General features: G+C 50.1%; 1 protein-coding gene and 1 long non-coding RNA gene across 2 annotated transcripts; one reads left to right on the top strand and one right to left on the bottom strand.

Moving 5' to 3' along the window:
- Positions 1-257: 257 nt before the first annotated feature.
- Positions 258-16801, bottom strand: LOC123112200 (uncharacterized). The gene is made up of 3 exons (XR_006455270.1): positions 16218-16801; positions 1086-1136; positions 258-917 (listed from the first exon to the last, which is right to left on the bottom strand). It is a non-coding gene; the product is annotated as an uncharacterized lncRNA (long non-coding RNA).
- A 493-nt stretch (positions 16802-17294) lies between these two features.
- On the top strand, positions 17295-18628 carry LOC123112214 (probable glutathione S-transferase GSTF1). The gene is made up of 3 exons (XM_044533153.1): positions 17295-17547; positions 17615-17687; positions 17782-18628. Exons 1-3 carry the CDS (start codon positions 17395-17397, stop codon positions 18258-18260), a joined length of 705 nt encoding a protein of 234 aa, XP_044389088.1. The 5' UTR covers positions 17295-17394; the 3' UTR covers positions 18261-18628.
- The last annotated feature ends 3709 nt before the right edge of the window (positions 18629-22337 follow it).

The raw sequence follows: 22337 nt of genomic DNA on the forward strand, positions 1-22337 counted from the left end.
GGCGATACGCGTAAGTGGGAGGAGACGTTTCCATCGACTACGAGGCGCCTATGATATTTTCGTAAAATCTCAAAATGACAATGCCAGCTCATTATCTCGGAGGTGCTCATAGGAGTAGGGTGTGCGTGTCTGCGTTCAAGGGGTGAATGTATGCGCGTATATATGAGCGCTTGTGTTTGTACTATGTTAAAAAAAGACATTACCCTTAACAACTTTGGTGGACCTCAGATAAAAATCAGGATGGACAAATTTATTTAGAAGGTAATGCAATGTCCCTATCAGGATGAACAAATTTATTAAGAAGGCAATGCAGTATCCATTATCCAACTCTGGCAACGATTTGGAGAACTTAACTACTCCCTCTGTAAACTTTTATAAGAGCGTTTACAATTTTAGGACACAGCCGACAAATGGAAAATTAAACCATTTTACCCTCGATTTGAATTCGCGTCGTCTTCCTCCTCCAGGAGCTCGCGCCGTCCCCATCCCCCAGGAGCTCGCGCCATCCCCTTCCCCCAGGAGCTCGTGCCGTCCCCATCCCCCAGGAGCTCGCGTCGTCCCCATCCTCCAGGAGCTCGCGTCGTCCCCATCCTCCAGGAGCTCATGCCGTCGTCTTCCTCCAGGAGCTCGTGTCGTCGTCTTCCTCCAGAAGCTTGCACCGTCCCCCTCCTCCAGTAGCTTGCGTCGTCCCCCTCCTCCACGAGCACGCATCGTCCCCATCATCCAGGCGCTCGGCCCCGTTTCCAGGCGCTCGGCCCCGCGCCCAGGCACCCAGTTTGGTCGCCTCCGCCTCAGCTTGGTCGCCTCCGCGCCCAGCTTGGTCGCCGCCCCCTCAGCTTGGTCCTCGCCGTGCCCAGCCCACCTGGCTCGTCACTACGCAGCACGTGGTCTCCAGGCAGGTTCTCCTTGCCTCGCCCCTTGCACAACAACAGAAATTACTCCATGAATGTACAGATGTATTTACAGAAGAATTACTCCATGTTCTCATGCTGTAGTTACAGTAAGATCATGAATTACAGCATGGAGTACTTGTCTGCAGTAATGTGATCTTGCTCAAGTAAATCATGAACTACAGTTGGGAGTACCTAACTGCAGTAATGTGATCTTGCTCCCTGGAGTAAATTTTACTGTAAATTCTGCAAACAGACTGGAGTATCAGTACAGGGATCAGTTAAATTCGGCATAGATTCAATTAAATGCCTAGATTCAGATAAATGCATAATCACACATGAGATGCTGCACTTGTTTGTCAAAAATGAACAGATGCTACTACCTCCTCCCCGAGGAAGATGACCCGGTCAGAACTGTTCGAAACAAGAACTGTATTGGGAAAGTGATGTTTCTGACCGCTGTTGCTCGACCCAGATATGACACTGAAGGCAATATGACATTCTCAGGTAAAATTGGTGTCTGGCCCTTTGTGCAAGAGATTCCCGCTGCTAGAAGAAGTGAGTATAGAGCAAGAGGGACCATTGAAATCAAGTCCGTCAACGTGAACCGACGGGTAATGAGGAGGTATATGATAGAAAAAGTGGTTCCTGGAATAAAGGAAGTCTGGCCCACAGATGATACTAATCCAATATTGATCCAGCAAGATAACGCAAGAACGCACATTCTTCCTGGTGATGCAGAGTTTGTAGAAGTTGTGGCTACAACTGGTCTGGACATTAAAATAATAAACCAGCCTCCAAATTCTCCTGATCTAAACGCACTTGATCTTGGATATTTCAGATCCCTTGAGTCTTTGACCGACTGTAGAGCACCCACTGTCGTGGTTCTAAGCCTGACAGTAGAGTGGGGGGTAGGTTTGGAGAGGCAAGGTCCTAGCTATGGAGAGGTTGTAAACACAAGGGATGTACGAGTTCAGGCCCTTCTCGGAAGAAGTAATAGCCCTACGTCTCGGAGCCCGGAGGCGGTCGAGTGGATTATGAGTATATGAGTTACAAGGTGCCGAACCCTTCTGCCTGTGGAGGGGGGTGGCTTATATAGAGTGCGCCAGGACCCCAGCCAGCCCACGTAGGAGAGGGTTTAAGGTGAGTTAAGTCTGGGGCGTTACTGGTAACGCCCCACATAAAGTGTCTTTACTATCATAAAGCCTACTTAATTACAGGCCGTTGCAGTGCGGAGTGCCTCTTGACCTCCTGGTGGTCGAGTGAGTCTTCATGGTCGAGTCCTTCAGGTCAGTCGAGTGAGTCCCTCGTTGGTCGACTGGAAGGCGACCTCTTCTAAGGGTGTCCTTGGGTAAGGTACTTAGATCAGGTTCGTGACCCTACCCTAGGTACATGACCCCATCATTAGCCCCCGAATGGATCGAGGCTCCGAGTGAGGATGGAGTTGATGTCGTTTCCGATTAACCTTTGCGCTCTGGTCGTGCATTGTTCTGGACCAAAGAATCTCTTCGTCGATGGTGAGCAACTTGTCTTCAGTCGACTCGATTCATTCTCTTCTTTCGTCGAGTGATCTTTCGGGCTTCAACGATCCCCGAGCGACGGATCGCGGGAAACTCCGCGTCTGACAGACTGATCTGCCGTTCGCGGATTCCGCGGGATGCGAAATTTGGGGACGCGCGCGAAGTGGAGCGGACCGCGGCGTTCGGATGGGACGGGACATAGACGCCTCGATCTCCGCGCCGCTTTTTTCGCCACGTATCCCGTCTGCATAACTGCTCCCGGATATGATTAGATCGACCGGGCCCACCTGTCATCCACTCGGAAGGGACCTTATAAATGCACCCGGCGGGGATTTCTGTGCTGCGCCTCAGCATTCTCTCTCTCTCTCTGCTCCCTTCGTCCCCGCCCAGCGCGCTCGCTCTCGCCCCCGCACAACTTCCCTTCGCGCATCTCGCCGGCAACCATGGCCAAGGAGAAGACGGCGGCGCTGGAACGTGCGAAGAAGGCGTCGGCGTCGGAGAAGGCAAAGGGGAGATCTACCACCCGCGGAGGGTCCTCGTCCAGATCCCGCCTGCCGAAGGGCTGGGTCCAAGGAGACTGGATCCAGTCGACCATCACAGAGAATGACCTCCTCGACATGGCCAACGAGGGTTTGATCCCTCATGGAGCTGCGAGGCTTCCGGGGAAGGAGTGGCAGCCACAGCCAGAAGAGGGTGAGTGTGTGCTCTTGGCCACCCATGTTGATCGTGGATTTTCCTTGCCGCCGAGTGTTTTCTTCCGTGGCTTCTTGAATTTCTTTGGAGCGCAGCTCCACCACTTTACCCCAAACTCTATTGCCTATCTTGCCGCATTCGTGTCCATGTGTGAGGGTTTCCTGGGCTGTCGACCGCACTGGGGTTTGTTCAAGCATATATTCACGTGTCGCTCTCAGACCGTGAAGAAGGCGAGCCCAGGTGATGAGAAAACCCGAGTTGTCCAAATGTGTGGAGGTTTGGGGATCCAGGTGAGGAACAAGAGCACCTTCCCGCCCATGACCTTTCCCGAGTCCGTCAGAGGCTGGCAGTCGACTCGGTTCTACTGCCAGGTCCAGTCGACGCCAGGGCAGTCGAGTGGACTCCCTCCGTTTACCATGGACCGAGTGAACAAGCCTTCCCCTCTGAAGTTGATTCTGGAGGAGAAAGCTGACGTGAAGATGCTGATGGAGCGCGTGGTGCAGTTGGTTCGGGAGGGAGTGACGGGCATGAATCTCCTGGAGGTCTTCCTTAGGCGTCGCATCCAGCCCCTTCAGTTCCAGAGCCACTGCATGTGGTTGTACCGTGGGACCGAAGACGAGACTAGAGTCCATCCAGAAGCAATCGACGACGTCACTCTGGAAAGATGGATGGTAGCCGTTACCGGAAACAAGGACAACCCACGCGGAGCCAGAAGGATTCCTCCACTCGACCACCACAGCGATCCAAACAAGGTACACTTGCTCTGCTCTCCACTGCGTTCTTGTCGCATTCATTTCTGTTTACCCTGCCGACTGGTCGACTGATCCTTGTCTTGACATCTGCTAGGCCCTCACCGAGCTGTACTCGATGCCCAATGGGCACAAGCTCCGACTGAGGAGGGTGAGGCGAGTGGGGGCGAGAGCCAGGACGAGGAGGAATGGGACTCGGACGTTGCAGAGGATGATGATGACGATGATGATGATGACGGTGATGAAGATGACGTTGAAGACGAGGAGGAAGAGGAGGAGGAGGTCGTACCACCGCGCTCGGAAAGGCGGTCGAAGCTTGTCCACGACCCTTCGACTGAACGTGGTAAGGGGGTTGCGACCGCTGCTCAGTCGACCAAGCGCTCTCGGACCACCTCTCCGGTGCCGACTGAAAAGGCGTCGAAGCAGCCCAGGGCGGCCTCGTCGAAGCCGATCAAGCTCCTGCCGAAGATGAAGGTGTCCATCCCCACCATATCAGGGTAACCGTGCTGCTTAAGTCTTCTTATTTTGTGTGAACTTTGTCTCTGGTCGATGCTGAAGTTAGTCGACTGATCCTTTGGAGTTGCAGTGCTGCTACTTCTGAAACCTCAGCCCGGGCTGATGACCACGAGATGAAGGACGCAGCAACTTCGAAACCAGGTACTGTATTCTTAACGCCGTTCTTAGTCGACTGACTCGCGATCTCTGATCCTGATTCTTCTCCGTAGCCCCACCCAATGTTGTTATCGATCTCCCTGATGATGATGAGGATGAAGAACCACTGAAGCGCAGGAGGAGTCGGAAAGCGTCCGCCAGTAAGGTGCCTCAGGATGTGACGGCGCCTGAGATTCCGACTGCGGAGGAAGGGAACACCACTCGACACACGGTGTCCTTCGCAGATCCATTGACGAGTGCTCAGCAGCCCTCCCTCTTCACAACGCACCATGTCCCGGAGGACCAAGCTGGCGCGGCGAAGGAGGCAATACGCCAGGCGGGAATCATGATGGAGCAGCTGAAGACCATCCGGGATGCGAGCCAGGCGGCATATGACGCCAGTTCTGCCCTTCAAAGCAATGTTCAGGTCAGTTGACCACAGTTTGTTCTGTTGGATATGCTGCCAAAAACTTTTCCTTTCCGGAATTTATAGTAGTCACCCAGTGGGTGTTGTCGATTAAACTCCGTATTAGCGGGGGCACGCTGAGTGCACCCGCTGGGTGTAGTCCCCAAGGCTAAGGTCGACTGCTGGCAGTCGGCCTTAGGCTTTATGCTGTCAATCTTTCTGTCAGTCGACTATGTCGACTGGATTTCACAAACCGGTGGGGCCACGCTGAGTGCACCCACTGGGTGTAGTCCTCGAGACTGTGGTCGACTGCTTGCAGTTGATTACAGTCTTAAAGAATACATCTCCCTTCTTTTTTTTTGAGGTCGACTGGTCGACTTTGTCTTCAACAGGACTAGTGGGGGCACGCTGAGTGCACCCACTGGGTGTAGTCCCCGAGACTACGGTCGAATGCTTGTATTCGGCTGTAGTCTTAGAAACGTGTGTTTTTTCCTTTTTCACTCGAAAGTGAATTATATTTGACATTTAGTCGATTGGTTCTTCGCAGAACTCTTGTGATCTTGTGGCTTGCTACTCTGAGCTGGAAAACAAGCACACTCAACTCGAGCTGAGCCTGAAGCTGGTTCAGGAGAAGCTGACGAAGGCAAAGGAGGAGACCGAAGGTATGTTTGGTGAGACCTTGACGACTGCTTTTCCCCTTGCTTGTTTCAAAATCTGATCTTGCTGTAACTTGCAGGTAAGGTAAGGGAGGCCCAGCAGAAGAAAGACCTCGAACTAGCTGAGAAGATCAAGCTTGCTGACGAGAAGTTAGCTTCAGTCACCAAGCTTGAACAAGACAATACCAATCTGAAAGCTGCTCTTGGGATCGCCAACAAGGAGGTCAGTCGACTGAAAACTGATAAAGCTGCCCTGACCGACCAAGTCAGCAAATTGACTGGGAAGAAAACTGATCTGGAGGCCTTCCTGAGTGGTCTTGCCAAGAAGCTGTTTCTTATGCTTGAAGGTAAACCTCTATGCTTGGCGAACATTTCCAATTGTGGTTTTTCCATTCGACCATCTCCTTGACTTAGTGATCATCCTTGCAGAATTTTGTCAAAACTTTGAAGAAGAAACCAGCCGACTGGAGCCAAACCTCGACCCCGTCAATTCTCCGGTGAACGACGAAGTTGCCATGGATGTTTTCCGACTGGAGTCTCGTGTTGCAGCTATCGTGGACTATCTCGCAAGGCTGAAGGCCGCCACATCTCGCATCGACTCGACGCTCTGGCCTGAGGAGACACTTCAGAATGACCTTGAGTCGCTGATGACCCGCTTGAACACGATCCCTGGTCGAGTGCAGGAATGGAAGAAGTCCTCGGCTCGGTGTGGTGCAGATGTTGCTCTGTGTCTGGCCCGAGTCCATTGTAAAGATGCGCGAGAAGAGAAGCTGGCGGCTCTTCGGGTGGCCAACACCAAGAAACACGACTTCAGGTCCTTTATGGAAACTTTCCTTGCAGCTGCCACTCGGATCGCCGACGGAATTGACCTTGATGAATTCGTTGCACCTTCCAGCCCTCCACAGGAGGGGTAAAAAACTTCTTCTGGCTCGACTCTTTAAATTTGCCTCGGTATGCCGAGTGGAATTGTAACCGATAAACCTTAACAGGCTTAACGCCTGAGCACTTTCGGTTCCTTTAGATATCGATTCAAACTTGAATTTGGTGCTTGAATATGATTGCCTTTGGCTCGAAATGTCTTTTGCAGGTTCAAAGCAAGGCGCCTTTACTGCAATCGACTTATTCTTTAGTCCACTTAGGCGAGCACTGAGCTGCGGCTAAGCCTCCGAGTGGAATCCCGGCTTACCACTCGGTAGGATTTCTATAACTTAGGCGAGCACTGGGCCGCAGCTAAGCCTCCGAGTGGAAGTTTGCTCTTCACTCGGTAGGATTTTGATAACTTAGGCGAGTCCTTGGACTGCAGCTAAACCCCCGAGTGAGAGGGTTGCTCCTCACTCGGTAGGATTTAGATAACTTAGGCGAGTGCTTGGACTGCAGCTAAGCCCCCGAGTGAGAGGGTTGCTCCTCACTCGGTAGGATTTTTATAACTTAGGCGAGTGCTTAGACTGCAGCTAAGCCCCCGAGTGAGAGGGTTGCTCTTCACTCGGTAGGATTTAGATAACTTAGGCGAGCACAGGGCTGCAGCTAAGCCTCCGAGTGGAAGCCCGGCTTACCACTCGGTAGGATTTTTATAACTTAGGCGAGTGCTTGGACTGCAGCTAAGCCCCCGAGTGAGAGGGTTGCTCTTCACTCGGTAGGATTTTTACAACTTAGGTGAGCACAGGGCTGCAGCTAAGCCTCCGAGTGAAAGTCTGGCTTACCACTCGGTAGGATTTTGATAAACTTAGGCGAGTGCTTGGACTACAGCTAAGCCCCCGAGTGAGAGGGTTGCTCTTCACTCGGTAGGATTTTTATAACTTAGGCGAGTGCTTGGACTGCAGCTAAGCCCCCGAGTGAGAGGGTTGCTCTTCACTCGGTAGGATTTTTACAACTTAGGCGAGCACAGGGCTGCAGCTAAGCCTCCGAGTGAAAGTTTGGCTTACCACTCGGTAGGATTTTGATAAACTTAGGCGAGTCCTTGGACTGTAGCTAAGCCCCCGAGTGAGAGGGTTGCTCTTCACTCGGTAGGATTTTTATAACTTAGGCGAGTGCTTGGACTGCAGCTAAGCCCCCGAGTGAGAGGGTTGCTCTTCACTCGGTAGGATTTTTACAACTTAGGCGAGCACAGGGCTGCAGCTAAGACTCCGAGTGAAAGTCTGGCTTACCACTCGGTAGGATTTTGATAAACTTAGGCGAGTCCTTGGACTGCAGCTAAGCCTCCGAGTGGAAGGCTGGCTTACCACTCGGTAGGATTTTTATAACTTAGGCGAAACGGATTCGCAGCTAAGCCTCCGAGTGGGAGTCTGGCTCACCACTCGGTAGGATTTTTACAAACTTAGGCGAAACGGATTCGCGGCTAAGTCACCCACTGAGGGGGAATTTTATTGGACAAAAATAAAAAGTGACAGAAATTATGGAGGAACTTTGACACTATTATTTTGAGGTCCATGAACTACAGAAGTACTTTATTGCAACTCATCCGAGTGATAAACTTAAGTGTAAAATGGGCGGAGTAGCTCCGCGTTCCAAGCTCGGGGCTCGTCGATATTATGCTCGACGTTGTAAAGACGGTACGCCCCGTTGTGGAGAACCTTGGTGACGATGAAGGGGCCTTCCCAAGAGGGAGCAAGCTTGTGTGGTTTGTGCTGGTTCACTCGGAGAACTAAATCCCCTTCCTGGAAGGCTCGACCTCTCACATTTCTGGCGTGGAAACGACGCAAATCTTGTTGGTAGATGGTCGACCGGATCAGAGCCATCTCCCTTTCTTCCTCTAAAAGGTCGACTGCGTCCTGCCGCGCTTGTTCAGCCTCTGCTTCGTTGTAGATTTCAACTCGAGGAGCATTGTGGAGAAGATCACTCGGCAGAACTGCTTCAGCTCCGTAGACCAAGAAGAATGGAGTTCTTCCGGTCGACCGATTAGGTGTGGTCCGCAGCCCCCAAAGCACTGAGGGAAGTTCGTCGACCCAAGCTCCAGTCGCGTGTTTGAGATCACGCATTAGTCGAGGCTTCAATCCTTTAAGAATCAGCCCATTAGCTCGCTCTGCTTGTCCATTCGACTGCGGATGGGCGACTGAAGCGTAGTAGACCCGCGTGCCTTGGGAGTTGCAGAAAGCTCTGAATTCCTCTGAGTCAAAGTTCGACCCATTATCCGTAATGATGCTGTGCGGGACTCCATATCTGAATATTAGTTCTCTGATGAAGCTAACAGCAGTACCGGTGTCAAGGCTCTTGATTGGTTTAGCCTCGATCCACTTGGTGAACTTGTCGACTGCCACCAGTACATGCGTGAAGCCACTTCGTCCCGTTCTCAAAGGACCGACCATGTCCAGTCCCCATACTGCGAAAGGCCAGACGAGTGGGATGGTCTTCAGGGCCGACGCAGGCTTGTGCGACATATTCGAGTAGAACTGACATCCCTCGCACTTATCCACTATATCTTTTGCCATCTCATTCGCCTTTGGCCAGTAAAATCCGGCTCGGTATGCTTTGGCCACGATGGTCCGAGAGGACGCATGATGACCACAGGTCCCCGAGTGAATATCATTGAGGATGAGTCGACCTTCTTCTGGTGTTATGCACTTCTGACCAACTCCAGTCGCGCTTTCTCTGTATAATTGTCCTTTGATTACGGTAAAGGCCTTAGATCGACGGACGATCTGTCGAGCCTCTTCCTCATCCTCCGGAAGCTCTTTTCTCAGGATATATGCGACATACGGAACTGTCCAGTCGGGAATGACCACCAAAACCTCCATGATCAAGTCGACCACCGCTGGGACTTCAACTTCAGTCGGATCTGTGGCACTCTTGGGTTGTGGAGTTTCTTCGGTGAAAGGATCTTCTTTGACTGACGGAGTGTGTATATGCTCCAAGAACACACCACTCGGAATGGCTTCTCTCTTGGAACCTATCTTTGCTAGATCATCAGCTGCTTGATTTTTCAGTCGGGGTATATGATGGAGCTCCAACCCCTCAAACTTCTTTTCCAGCTTCCTCACTGCACTGCAGTATCCAGTCATGGTTGGGCTTCTCACGTCCCACTCTTTCATCACCTGATTGACCACTAAATCTGAGTCGCCATAGACCATCAGGCGACGGACGCCGAGTGAAATGGCCATGCGCAACCCGTATAAGAGGGCCTCATATTCTGCCTCATTGTTGGAGGAATCAAAGTGAATCTGGAGCACATATCTGAGCTTATCTCCTCTGGGGGAAACTAGGACGACCCCAGCACCGGAACCATTCAACATCTTAGAGCCATCAAAAAACATGGTCCAATGCTCCGAGTGAACTTCAGTCGGCTGCTGTTGTTCAATCCACTCGGCGAGGAAATCTGCTATTGCCTGGGACTTAATGGCTTTCTTTGCCTCAAACTTGATATCAAGGGGAAGAATTTCAATCGCCCATTTGGCCACTCGACCAGTTGCATCTCTGTTGTGCAAAATCTCTGATAGTGGAGCGTCGCTGACGACTGTGATGGAATGATCAGAGAAATAATGAGCAACCTTCTTTGTGGTCATGTATATTCCATACACAAGCTTCTGATAATGAGGATATCTCTGCTTGGATGGAGTCAAGACTTCAGACAAATAATACACTGGGCGCTGAACTTTGAGAGCTTTTCCTTCTTCTTCCCGCTCGACCGTTAGCACAGTACTGACGACTTGTCCTGTGGCTGCGATATAGAGCAACAGAGGCTCTTTGCTGATTGGAGCAGCAAGCACCGGCTGGGTGGAGAGCAGAGTTTTTAGCTCGGCAAACGCTGCATCAGCTTCTGGAGTCCACTCGAACTTGTCTGTCTTCTTCATCAGTCGGTAAAGAGGCAATGCCTTTTCACCGAGTCGTGAGATGAATCGACTTAATGCGGCCAAGCATCCAGTAAGCTTCTGGACATCGTGCACTCGCATAGGGTGTTTCATTCGGAGAATAGTGCCAATCTTCTCTGGGTTAGCGTCGATTCCCCGTTCGGAAATGAGAAAACCGAGTAACTTGCCACCAAGAACTCCAAATGTGCACTTTGATGGATTGAGCTTGATATCATATCTTCTGAGGTTGGCAAATGTTTCGGCGAGATCAGCGAGCAGGTCGGAACCTTTTCGTGACTTGACAACGATATCATCCATATATGCTTCCACATTCCGACTGATTTGAGTGAGTAGACACTTCTGAATCATTCGCATAAATGTGGCTCCGGCATTCTTGAGGCCGAATGGCATGGTGATATAGCAGAAGCACCCGAATGGAGTGATGAAAGCTGTTTTTACCTCGTCGGGTCCGTACAGACGGATCTGGTGGTACCCGGAGTAGGCATCTAAAAAAGATAGCCTCTCGCATCCCGTGGTCGAGTCAACAATTTGATCTATGCGAGGGAGAGGAAAATGATCTTTTGGGCAGGCCCGGTTGATGTGCTTGAAATCGATGCACATTCGGAGCGACTTGTCCTTCTTAGGAACCATGACGACATTAGCGAGCCACTCAGAGTGGTATATCTCTCGGATAAATCCTGCCGCCAACAGTCGAGCCACTTCTTCACCAATGGCCTTTCTCTTCTGGACGGCGGACCGCCGAAGATGCTCTTTGACTGGTTTTGCAGATGAGTCGACTCTTAGGCGATGCTCAGCCAGTCCCCTGGAAACACCTGGCATGTCAGCGGGCTTCCATGCAAAAATGTCCCAGTTCTCACGGAGGAACTGGATGAGCGCTTCTTCCTATTTTGGGTCGAGTGTTGTGGAGATGCGGGTCGGAGCTGCTTCGGGGTCGGTCGGGTGAATGTGAACAGGCTTCGTCTCACCGGACGACTAGAATGCAGACTCTGTGGCGGGTTTCTTTGATCGTAGCAAGTCACTCGGATCTGCGTTTTGCTTGTATTCTTCGAACTCAACCGCTGTCACCTGGGAATCGGCAATCTTGGAGCCCTTCTGAAAGCACTCTTCTGCCTTTTTCCGATCACCGGTGACAGTGATCACTCCTTTGGGGCCGGGCATCTTCAATTTGAGGTACACGTAGCATGGTCGAGCCATGAACCGTGCGTAAGCTGGTCTCCCCAAAATGGCATGATATGCACTCTGAAAATCCACGACCTCAAACGTCAACTTTTCTTTGCGAAAATGCTTCGAATCACCAAACACCACGTCCAAAACTATTTGGCCGAGTGACTCGGCTTTCTTCCCTGGTATAACTCCATGAAAGCTCATGTTACTAGTGCTCAGTCGGGACCTCGGAATGCCCATTCCTTTCAGTGTGTCTGCATACAACAAATTCAGCCCGCTTCCACCATCCATCAGCACCTTTGTCAGTCGAGTGCCTTCGACAACTGGATCGACCACCAAAGCTTGCCTCCCAGGGGTGGCAATATGAGTCGGGTGATCAGATTGGTCGAATGTGATGGGTGTTTGAGACCATTTCATATAATTTGCTTTTGCTGGGGCAACCATGTTCACCTCTCGGTTAATGACTTTCAGTCGACTCCTGCTTTCCACATCTGCAAAGATCATCAGAGTGGAGTTGATATGCGGATATCCTTCCTCACTGTCCTCCTTGTCTTCAGCCTTGTCCAACTCCTTCTCCTTGTCCTTAGATTGTTTTCCCTGAAACTGCTGGATCAGGAGTCGACATTGGCGAGTGGTGTGCTTCGGGTAAATGATATTCCCCTCTTCGTCTTTCTTCGTGTGAATGTGACATGGCATATCCATCACGTCGTTCCCTTCTTTATCCTTTACCTTCTTGGGGTTCCAGGATCCTTTTGGTTTCCCCTTAAACTTTCCCTGAGTCACGGCCAGAGCCTCTCCAGGAGCTGCTGGTTCAGCCTTCCGCTTCTGTTTCCGACTGGTGTTTCCTTTTTCCGACTGACTCGGCTTGTGCTTGCCGCTTCGGAGTCGGTCTTCTTCTTCGCTGTTGGCGTACTTGGTAGCAATCTCCATCATCTGACTCAAGGTCATGTCACCGGTTCGACCAAACTTCAAACTCAACTCTCTGTTCTTGACGCCATCTTTGAAGGCGCAGACTGCCTGATGATCAGACACATTCTCTACAGTGTGGTGCAAAGTGATCCACCTCTGAATATACTCTCTGAGAGTCTCATTAGCCTTCTGCACGCAGACTTGCAACTCTGTCAATCCAGCTGGTCGCTTGCAAGTCCCTTCAAACGTTCTGATGAACACTCGGGACAGATCTTCCCAAGCGTAAATGCTGCTAGGAGGTAATTGAGTCAACCATGCCCTGGCAGAACCTTCCAGCATGAGGGGCAAATGCTTCATGGCCACCTCGTCGTTCCCACCACCAATCTGAACTGCCACTCGGTAGTCTTCAAGCCAAGTTTCAGGCTTAGACTCACCCGTGAACTTGCTGACTCCTGCTGACAACCTGAAATTGGGAGGGATGACTGCGGCTCTGATAGCTCTGCTGAAACATTCAGGACCAGAAATATGCACTCGACTGCTTGTGGGCGCATCTCTGTCGAGTCCGCCCCGATGGGCTCTGTTCCGGTCGACCAAACCTTGCACGATAATGGATCGCGCGTCGAAGCCTGGTTCTCTGGGGTCGACTGGAACCCTTCGCCCTGTACTGTACTGACGCCTGTCATCTGGTTGCCGGGGAGCGTAAGACCCGCCCCTCGGAGGGGAATTGGGCACTCGACGCCTATCATCTCGGTCGAGTCTGTCGCCATATTGATCTCGCCGATTCTCGCGCCCTTCACGCCGCGGAGGCGATCTGGGGCTGTGAGCCGACTGAACCGTATTCACAGTGACGGATCGACTGTGAATTCTGTTGCGCGACTGAGACACGGCTGAATTCTGGTCTCCTGCTGCCCGGAGCAGATCCCTGATCTGCAGCAAACCTCTGCCAGCTTCCGACTGCGAAGGCTGGATGGACTCTGCTATACGGGTCGCAGCTGCTAAATTCTGAATTGGGGTTCGATATACCTGAGTCGGCGGGAAGAGTTGACGTCGACTAGTGTCGGGAACTCGTTGCCGCGCGCGCTCGTCGAGTGCTCGCTGAAGGTTCTCCAGTCGAGTGCGCTCGGCCAAATTGGCCAGACGCACCTCCTCCAAGGCACGAGCCTCGGGGGTTTCTCCTGCGATGGGAGTACGCAGGGCATCCACGTTCCTGCGGCGAAGTTCCTCTCTTTGCAGAGAGTCGAGTGGCTCGGGCTGGTACTCTTCGTGGCGTCGTGCGGGGTCGCCTCCGTCACCTGCTCCATCATCACGGGCGAAGCTAGGGGGACTGCGGGGCCCGTCGACCATCAAGATTTCCGCCGCTGGATCACTGCTACCGCACTCGGATGCAGTCTCTACGGAGCCAGTCGACAGATCGAACAAGCCGTAGAGAGGTTCGTCGGGCTCGATTGCCGCAACTTGGGTGGTGGCCGATTGGCGAGCCACCGCGTGCCTCACCCATCGCTGAAGCCTCGACCGGCCCGAGCGCTTGCGCTGGCGGGAGACCAGGAGGGCGGACGATGGAGGAGCCGACCGATACTGGGTCGACGGTTGCCGCAGCAGAACGCCGCGGACACATGCACGAAAATGCGTCGCACCGCGGACGGGGAGCGCATCTACGTCGAGTGGAGCCTCCTGGAGCCACGCGGAGTCGTCGGCGATGAAGGTGAGAGTGCCGAGACGGATCTCTTGACCCCCGTCCAAAACTCCAGCAGACACCATGATGAAAGTACTCGGAAGAATCGCAACTTCTCCACAAAATCGCTAAAACACCGGCCCCACGGTGGGCGCCAACTGTCGTGGTTCTAAGCCTGACAGTAGAGTGGGGGGTAGGTTTGGAGAGGCAAGGTCCTAGCTATGGAGAGGTTGTAAACACAAGGGATGTACGAGTTCAGGCCCTTCTCGGAAGAAGTAATAGCCCTACGTCTCGGAGCCCGGAGGCGGTCGAGTGGATTATGAGTATATGAGTTACAAGGTGCCGAACCCTTCTGCCTGTGGAGGGGGTGGCTTATATAGAGTGCGCCAGGACCCCAGCCAGCCCACGTAGGAGAGGGTTTAAGGTGAGTTAAGTCTGGGGCGTTACTGGTAACGCCCCACATAAAGTGTCTTTACTATCATAAAGCCTACTTAATTACAGGCCGTTGCAGTGCGGAGTGCCTCTTGACCTCCTGGTGGTCGAGTGAGTCTTCATGGTCGAGTCCTTCAGGTCAGTCGAGTGAGTCCCTCGTTGGTCGACTGGAAGGCGACCTCTTCTAAGGGTGTCCTTGGGTAAGGTACTTAGATCAGGTTCGTGACCCTACCCTAGGTACATGACCCCATCACCCACGACTATCAAAGAACTGATTCAAGGTGTGCAGGAAGAGTTTGATGAGTATGATGCCGGGAAACTCAACAGAATATTTCTAATACTTCAGACCATCATGGTTGAAGTGATGAACCATGGAGGGGAAAATTCATACAAAATTCCACATTTGCGCAAGGATAGATTGGAAAGGCAAGGAATCCTACCACCTAGGATTCACTTTCCCCGGGAAGTTTATGAAAATGCCATGGAGATTCTAGAGCAAGATATCATGGAGTAGTGGAGTATGTTGAGACTTGCAATGCTTGCAACCCTTGTTGTGGAGTATGTCGAGACTTGTAGTGCTATGATGAAACTTGTTTGTGGAAATGCATTCTCGAGACTTATATTGTTTGTGGATATGGATTATTTGTAAGTATGAAATGGATTATATTGTGTTGTTTGAAATGGAGTACTCCATATGTGTTGTTTGAAATGGGGTGTGCAAGTTTCTAAAATTATATGCAAGCTTCTGAACTTCATGGAATGTTTGTGAACCTTATGGAAGTTTCTGAATTTTATATGTAAGTTTCTGGGTGTTGTTTGAAGTTTCTGAATTAATTCATACTCCAGTTTATTCAGGAACTACTCCAAGCAGTAGAAATTCATACTCATACTCATACTCCAATTAGTGCAAATTCAGAAACCATGGAGTACTGCAAAAATTCAAGCAGTGGTCTACAAGCACACAAACACTTCAGTTACTACTCAAGGAAGCAACTGGAAACATTGCCAAAGGCAGTTGGACTTTGTACACTTTCTCAAATATACAATAATTTACTGTAAAACCATCATCTACTCAATTTATTCAACTGTAAACATTGATAGAAGCAACTGGAATTTGTACTCAATTTACTCCGAGTTGTAAACTTTCAGTTGAAAAATGTACTCGAACATCTGCACATGGAGTGCTCAATTTAGATGAATTTTTAAATCAGTGAACAAGCCATTAAATAAGGGCTACATATATATTGTGGCTACATACATACTCCTGCTTTAAATAAGGGCTACATATATGGAGTACAGCCACAATCATCTCTGTATTCCAAATATGCTGACAGACAAGCAAAGCATTCAAATCCCTCTAGACAAGCAGAGCATATACAAAGATGAATGGCTAAAAAAGAATAAGGGCCAGCTAATGCTAACCTTACATCTAAGATCTGCTTGTGGCTAAAAAAGATATGGAGACACATTTTAATCTGAACATGGAGTAAACATACTGTACACAAGCAGTATATGCTGACAGTGTCATGCAAATAAACTGAAGATTGTGTCATTTTAATCTGAACCATGGAATATGTAGATTCAGCAATCAACAAATCCACATACTGAACCATGGAGTATGCCTGACGACTACAGGAACTAGGATAAGGGGGGGGGATATAGGGGAAGCTCACCACGCGCTCGATATGCTGGGGTCGAGGGCGGCGAGGAACGCCGGTGTTCGTTGCCGCCGTCGTCGAGTAGGACGTCCTGCTGCTTCACGTGCCCTTGCTGGCCTTGCACGGGCTGGACATGTTGTCGTCGTCGACCAGGCCGCCGTGCCTGCGCTCCTCCTGCTCCAGCTCACGGCGACGGGCGACGGCCTCCTACTTCATACTCCCGCTGAGTATACAACAACTTCAGATCCAGCCAGCAGCATAGCTCCTCCCGCTGGTCCTCGCCGCCGTTGGTGCCCGCGCTCCTCTCGGCTTGACTAAAAAAGGCACCTTTAACTCCATCGAGAGGTGACGCGGGGCGAGAGGAAGAGGCGACGAGGGCTACGGCGACGTGGGCGAGAAGGATGCGGGCGGCCACGCGGGCGAGGGGGATGCGGGCGGCGACATCGGAGGAGCTGGGGATTTGGGCGGCGAGTCGGAGGAGCTAGGGATTTGGGCGGCGACGTCGGAGGAGCTAGGGATTCAGGGAGCGACTGGTGAGACAGTGAGTGTGGAGAGTCACGACAAGTGAGCGCAGACTGCGGAGGGGCAAAATGGGAAACAACAACATTTTCGTAGCGTTACGAAATTTCAACTACAATTTCTAAACGCTCTTATAAAAGTTTACAGAGGGAGTAGTATATATGAAGTCACAGTTCCTTGGGCAGGAAGGAAGCTCGAATTATGAAACAAGTCAAGAACAGAAAGAAAATATCGCTAGTTAGACCATAACCACACCAAATCTTCCCAGGGACCAGGCCATGAGAAGAGTATAGTATATCTACACCATTTGGAGTGAAAAAAGCAAATCCCGTCGAGGACTACTATTTGGTTATATGGACAAAGTCGTAATTCCTTGGGCGTGAAGGAAGCTCGATTCATGAATCAAGTCAAAGACAATAAGAAACTATCACTTGGTTGACCATAAGCACACCAAATCTTGCTGAGATCAGATCAAGCAAATACTAGTACAGTACCGTCTACACTATCTGGTTATAATATCTTCCTTGCAATCACTCCCATCACAAGTATAAAGTTGGGTTGGTCAAGGTCTGCTTAAGCACGCACAAATCAGCACTAAAAACAGAGCTGCTTAATTACAGCTCTCTGTGTGTGTCAGAGAGAAGCTGTGTGGGTGTGTGAGAGGGAGGGAGAGATGGGCGGTGCCGTGAAGGTGTACGGGGTGGCGGCGTCTCCGTTCGTCGCGACGGTGCTGCTTTGCCTGGAGGAGGTCGGCGCCGACTACGAGCTCCTCCCCCTCGACATGGCTGCGCGGGAACAGAGGACCGAGCCACACCTCTCTCGGAACGTATTCAGAAACAGAGATAGTTTATACTTTGATTATGTTTCTATCTCGCTCCATTTTCTTATGCAAGTCTTCGTATGGTTCAATCTCGCAGCCATTCGGCAAGATCCCAGCGTTGGAGGACGGGGAGTTGACTCTCTTCGGTATGAAATTCACACACCCATCAAGAATCAATTCATAGCATACAAACTATGATTAGATTTTCAATTGATCCACACATCGGTAATATGATCTCAGAATCGCGCGCGATTTCTCGGTACGTGCTCCGCAAGTACGGAGGCACCAGCGCCACCGATCTTCTAAGGGCATCCAGCCTAGAAGAATCAGCCATGGTGGACGTGTGGATGGAGGTGGAGGCCCACCAGTACCAGCCGGCCATCGCCAACGTCGTCCGGCAGTGCGTCATCCTGCCGTTCATCGGCGGCGCGCGAGACCAGGCCGTCGTCGAGGAGTACGTCGGGAAGCTCGAGAAGGTCCTCGACGTGTACGAGGCGCGGCTGTCGAGCTCGCCGTACCTCGCCGGGGACTTCTTCAGCCTCGCCGACCTCGTCCACTTCGGCTTCACCTACTGCCTGGTGGCCGGCACCGAGTACGCGACGCTGCTGGAGTCGCGCGCGAGCGTCATGGCGTGGTGGGGGCGCATCATGGCCAGGCCCTCGGTGAAGAAAGTGGCCCCGCTCATCCACCTCGGATTGAAGCTATCCTCGTCTGCTTAAATTGAATGTCGCAAATTCAGTTTATATATGCATTTCAGTTGGGTTTTACTACTATGATTTTTGATGTCTAGAGACATGTTGAGAAATAAATGTTTGTTCGTAAGTAGTACTTCCTACGTAAAAAAATATATATAAGCGTATGGATCACTTAGTGATCTAAACGCTCGTATATTTCTTTGTGGAAGGAGTACTACATATAAATAAGACTAGAAGGAAAAATGAGATGCACTAAACTCATCATCGAATCTGATGGTATGATGGCGCTGGAGGCTACCTATCATCCAATGCTTATATTCGGACTGATGTTTCACTCATTACAAGTCATGGAGTTTGTTTTCAAAAGAAAAAAGTCATGGAGTTTGCTAGCATCAGTCTTGTCCACTATAGCAGGGAAGCAAATATGGTAGTTGATTTGCTTGGCAAAACACTGTTTTAGCATTAACGAGTCTGAATCTTGAAAATCCAACATCCCTTCATCAGTATGTAAACGACCTAACTATTATTTGATGGATAAAATTGTTATGAACAAAACTATATATAAATAAGACTAGGAAAAGAGGTTGTGCGTTGCAACGGAAGAATTAAAAACACATCCCAACCATGATTCAAGACCCCAACATGTCAACTTCCTTTATTTCAACATGACATGCCATTTGTGCTGCCACTTATCCTTCTTTCCACCCTCGCCGACGGTGGCCTCAATGCTTACACAATCATAATGTGTTTGAATGTAGTCAACTCTAAGGCATCTCTTGGCATAAAATGGGAAATCTACTTTGTTTTCCACCCCCGCGAAGTTTTGCCGAGGCATGCATGTGTGGCCATAGATGATTTCTTTCGTTCCAATCCCATTAGGTCCATGTCTTTTATATCAACATGATGTCCCATCTTTGTTGCCACTTATTTTCCTTTCCGCCCTCACGACGGTGGCCTTAGTGCTAACACAGTCCCAACGTGTTTGAATGTGGGCAACCCTAAGATTGGTCTCTCTCTGTATGTGTGTGCGCGCGCGCATAAGATGAGAAATCTATTTTCTTTTCCATCTTGTGAGGGTTTTGCCGAGGCATGGATGTGTGGCTATAGATGTTTTCTTTCGCCTCCAATCTAATTTTGCTGAGGTGTTCATTTTCAATCCAAATTGACGTCGATGCGACAGAAAGACGGATTTGTGCGCTATTTGATTATCGGTGCAGCCAAAAAGCATTTTTAAAAACTGTTAACACGTAAAATAATATCATATTAAGATTCTACACATTTTTCTAATCAAAATCCAAGCACACCGGATGGTGGACGAGGAAATGCAGACCCCTGTGAGCCTATGGGGCCGACCATGTCCTTCCTGTTTTGGGAAGATTTTATTCTTTTTCCCCTTTTAATCTCTGCTGGTTTTACTTATTTTTTAATTTTCCCGTTTGTTTCAATATCTGTTTGGAAAACCCTAGCCGCCTTTTCTACCGCGAGAGTTGCGAGGAGAAAACTCTTTTTCTTAGATAATGACACACGGTCCATCGAAGTGAGGCTTTACATCGTGCCTTCTGTCAAAATCTTAGATCAAATATCATTTAATTATTTACATTTTCAATCTGAAAATCATGTGTATAGATTTGCCTAGAAAATTATTATTTTTGAGAAGCGGAAAACATTTAAAATTATTGTTTTCAACATTATCTGTCACAGTTATAACTTTTTGATGGGATCTATCATAATAATATTTGTGAACAGAGGGAGTAGAATATTGTATATTCTTAGTTTCTATACGCATGTATTCAATAAAATTGGTGATCGATGTTACTGTAATGTCAAAAATAGCATACCGATGGTGAAGCTCAATGTTGACGGGTCGTTCGTTCATACCGATGGTGGATTAGCAAGAGCCGGTATGATCTTACGTGATAATGACGGCAACATTATCTTCTCTGCTTGTCGTTCTATCTTGCATTGTTCCGGACCGCTCCAGGCTGAGCTGTTGGCATGTCAGGAGGGATTAAGCCTTGCTCTACAATGGTCTACTCGCCCGATAGACATCAAGATGGATTGCATGGATGCGATCAAGTTGATCAAGTCGCCTACCCTTGACAGATCGCCACATAGAATGATAGTTTAGGATATTAAGAGGCTCTTTGGTGAAAGGGATATCTCTATTGCTCATGTAAGTAGGAATCAGAACGTTGTTAGCCACACACTTGCTGTTTTCGGACGATCGGAGGGCCGAACTACAGTTTGGTTGCGCTCTGGACCTGCAGACGTTCCTCTGCTATGTAGGAACGAATATTCCAACAGTTGAGCAATGAAATCCTTTTAACCCCGCAAAAAAATGTCAAAAATAGCATGTATGTGTGACACAAAACAAAAGAGTGGTATATATGATAGTATCACAACACTCTTTGGACGATTTACGCACGATGAGTGAGTTGAGCATTTAATCAAGTGTCGTACGTGGATTAGAACCTTTGGATCAGTAGTTTCGATCACAGCATGCCTTCACAAGCAAAGCAAAGCAAGACCAGTCCAGTCCAGTCCAGTCCAGTAGGCGCACAGCGCCCGTCCGGCCTACCCCGCCACTCCTCCTCTACGCCGATGTCCTGCCTCCACCTCCTCCACCGCCGCTCCTCCTCCTGCACTTCCACCTCACCCTCCTGCTCCTGCCTCCTGGTCTCCGCACGTCGCCTTTGCCGCTGCCGCTGAGCGCGTCCGCTCCGGAACGCTCAGCCCGGAAGATGCACACCACCTGTTCGACCAATTTCTGCGGCAGTCCACTCCGGTCCCCGGGCAAGCCCTGAAAGGCACTCCTCACCGGCCTTGCCCGTGCGCGAGACACCGACACCTGCATAGACGGCCCCTCCCTTGCCCTTACGCTCTTCAACCGTGTATGCCGAGAAGAAGCCGGCCGGCGGGTGGCGTCGCCCACAGTCCACACCTACACCATCCCGATGAACTGCTGCTTCCGCGTGCGTCGTCCCGACCTAGGGCTTGCCTACTTCGGCGGCCTCCTAATGACCGGCCTCAAAACAAATGAGGTTGTCGCCAGCACCATCCTGAAGTGCCTCTGCTGTGCAAAACGGACAGACGAAGCTGTGGACGTGCTGCTTCATAGGACGTCTGTCCTCGGCTGTGTGCCTAATTCCTTCTCATACAATATAGTTCTAAAGAGCTTATGTGAGACAGCAGGCGCCAGCAAGCGCTCGGCCTGCTCCAGGTGATGGCAAAAGGAGATGATTGCTCCCCCTATGTGCTGTCATATAGCACGGTCATCCATGGCTTCTTTTAAGGAAGGGGAAGTAGGCAAGGCATGCAATCTATTCCATGAAATGACCCAGCAAGGGGTTGTGCCTAATGTGGTGACATATAACTCGATTATCGATGCAATGTGCAAGGCAGGAGCGATGGACAAGACGGAGCTGGTCCTTCCGCAAATGGTTGATAATGGTGTCCGACTAGATAAAGTGATACTGTATATAATAGTATGATCCATGGATATTCAACTTTGGGCCGGTGGAAAGAGGCGGGTAAAATTTTCAGAGAAATGACAAGCCGGTGTCTTATACCAGATATTTTCACTTGGAACTCGTTCATGGGCTCCCTTTGCAAGTATGGAAGAAGCAAAGAAGCTGCAGAAATTTTCTTTTCCATGGCTGCAAAGGGCCACAAACCTAATATTGTCTCCTACATTATTCTTCTTCGTGGGTATGCCAATGAAGGAAGCTTTGCTGATATGATGAGTCTATTTAATTCAATGGAAGGCAACGGTATTGTAGCCAACTGCCAAGTTTTCACAATATTAATTGATGCATATGCTAAACAAGGAATGATTGATGAAGCTATGCTCATACTTACTGACATGCGGGGACAAGGACTGAGTCCGGATGTATTCACCTATTCAACTCTAATATCTGCACTTTGCAGAATGGGTAGGCTGGCTGATGCTATGGATAAGTTCAGTCAGATGATTGGTGTTAGATGTGTATAGTTCATTGTGTACATCCCCATTGTATAAGAGGCTTTTATGCACTTTACCACATCTGTATATGTACTGGCCTTTGGCCCTCAGTAAAGCTTAGTTGCTCACTTATCCAACAT

Source organism: Triticum aestivum, chromosome 1B, assembly GCF_018294505.1.
Source record: "Triticum aestivum cultivar Chinese Spring chromosome 1B, IWGSC CS RefSeq v2.1, whole genome shotgun sequence".
NCBI classification, from domain to species: Eukaryota; Viridiplantae; Streptophyta; class Magnoliopsida; order Poales; family Poaceae; genus Triticum; species Triticum aestivum.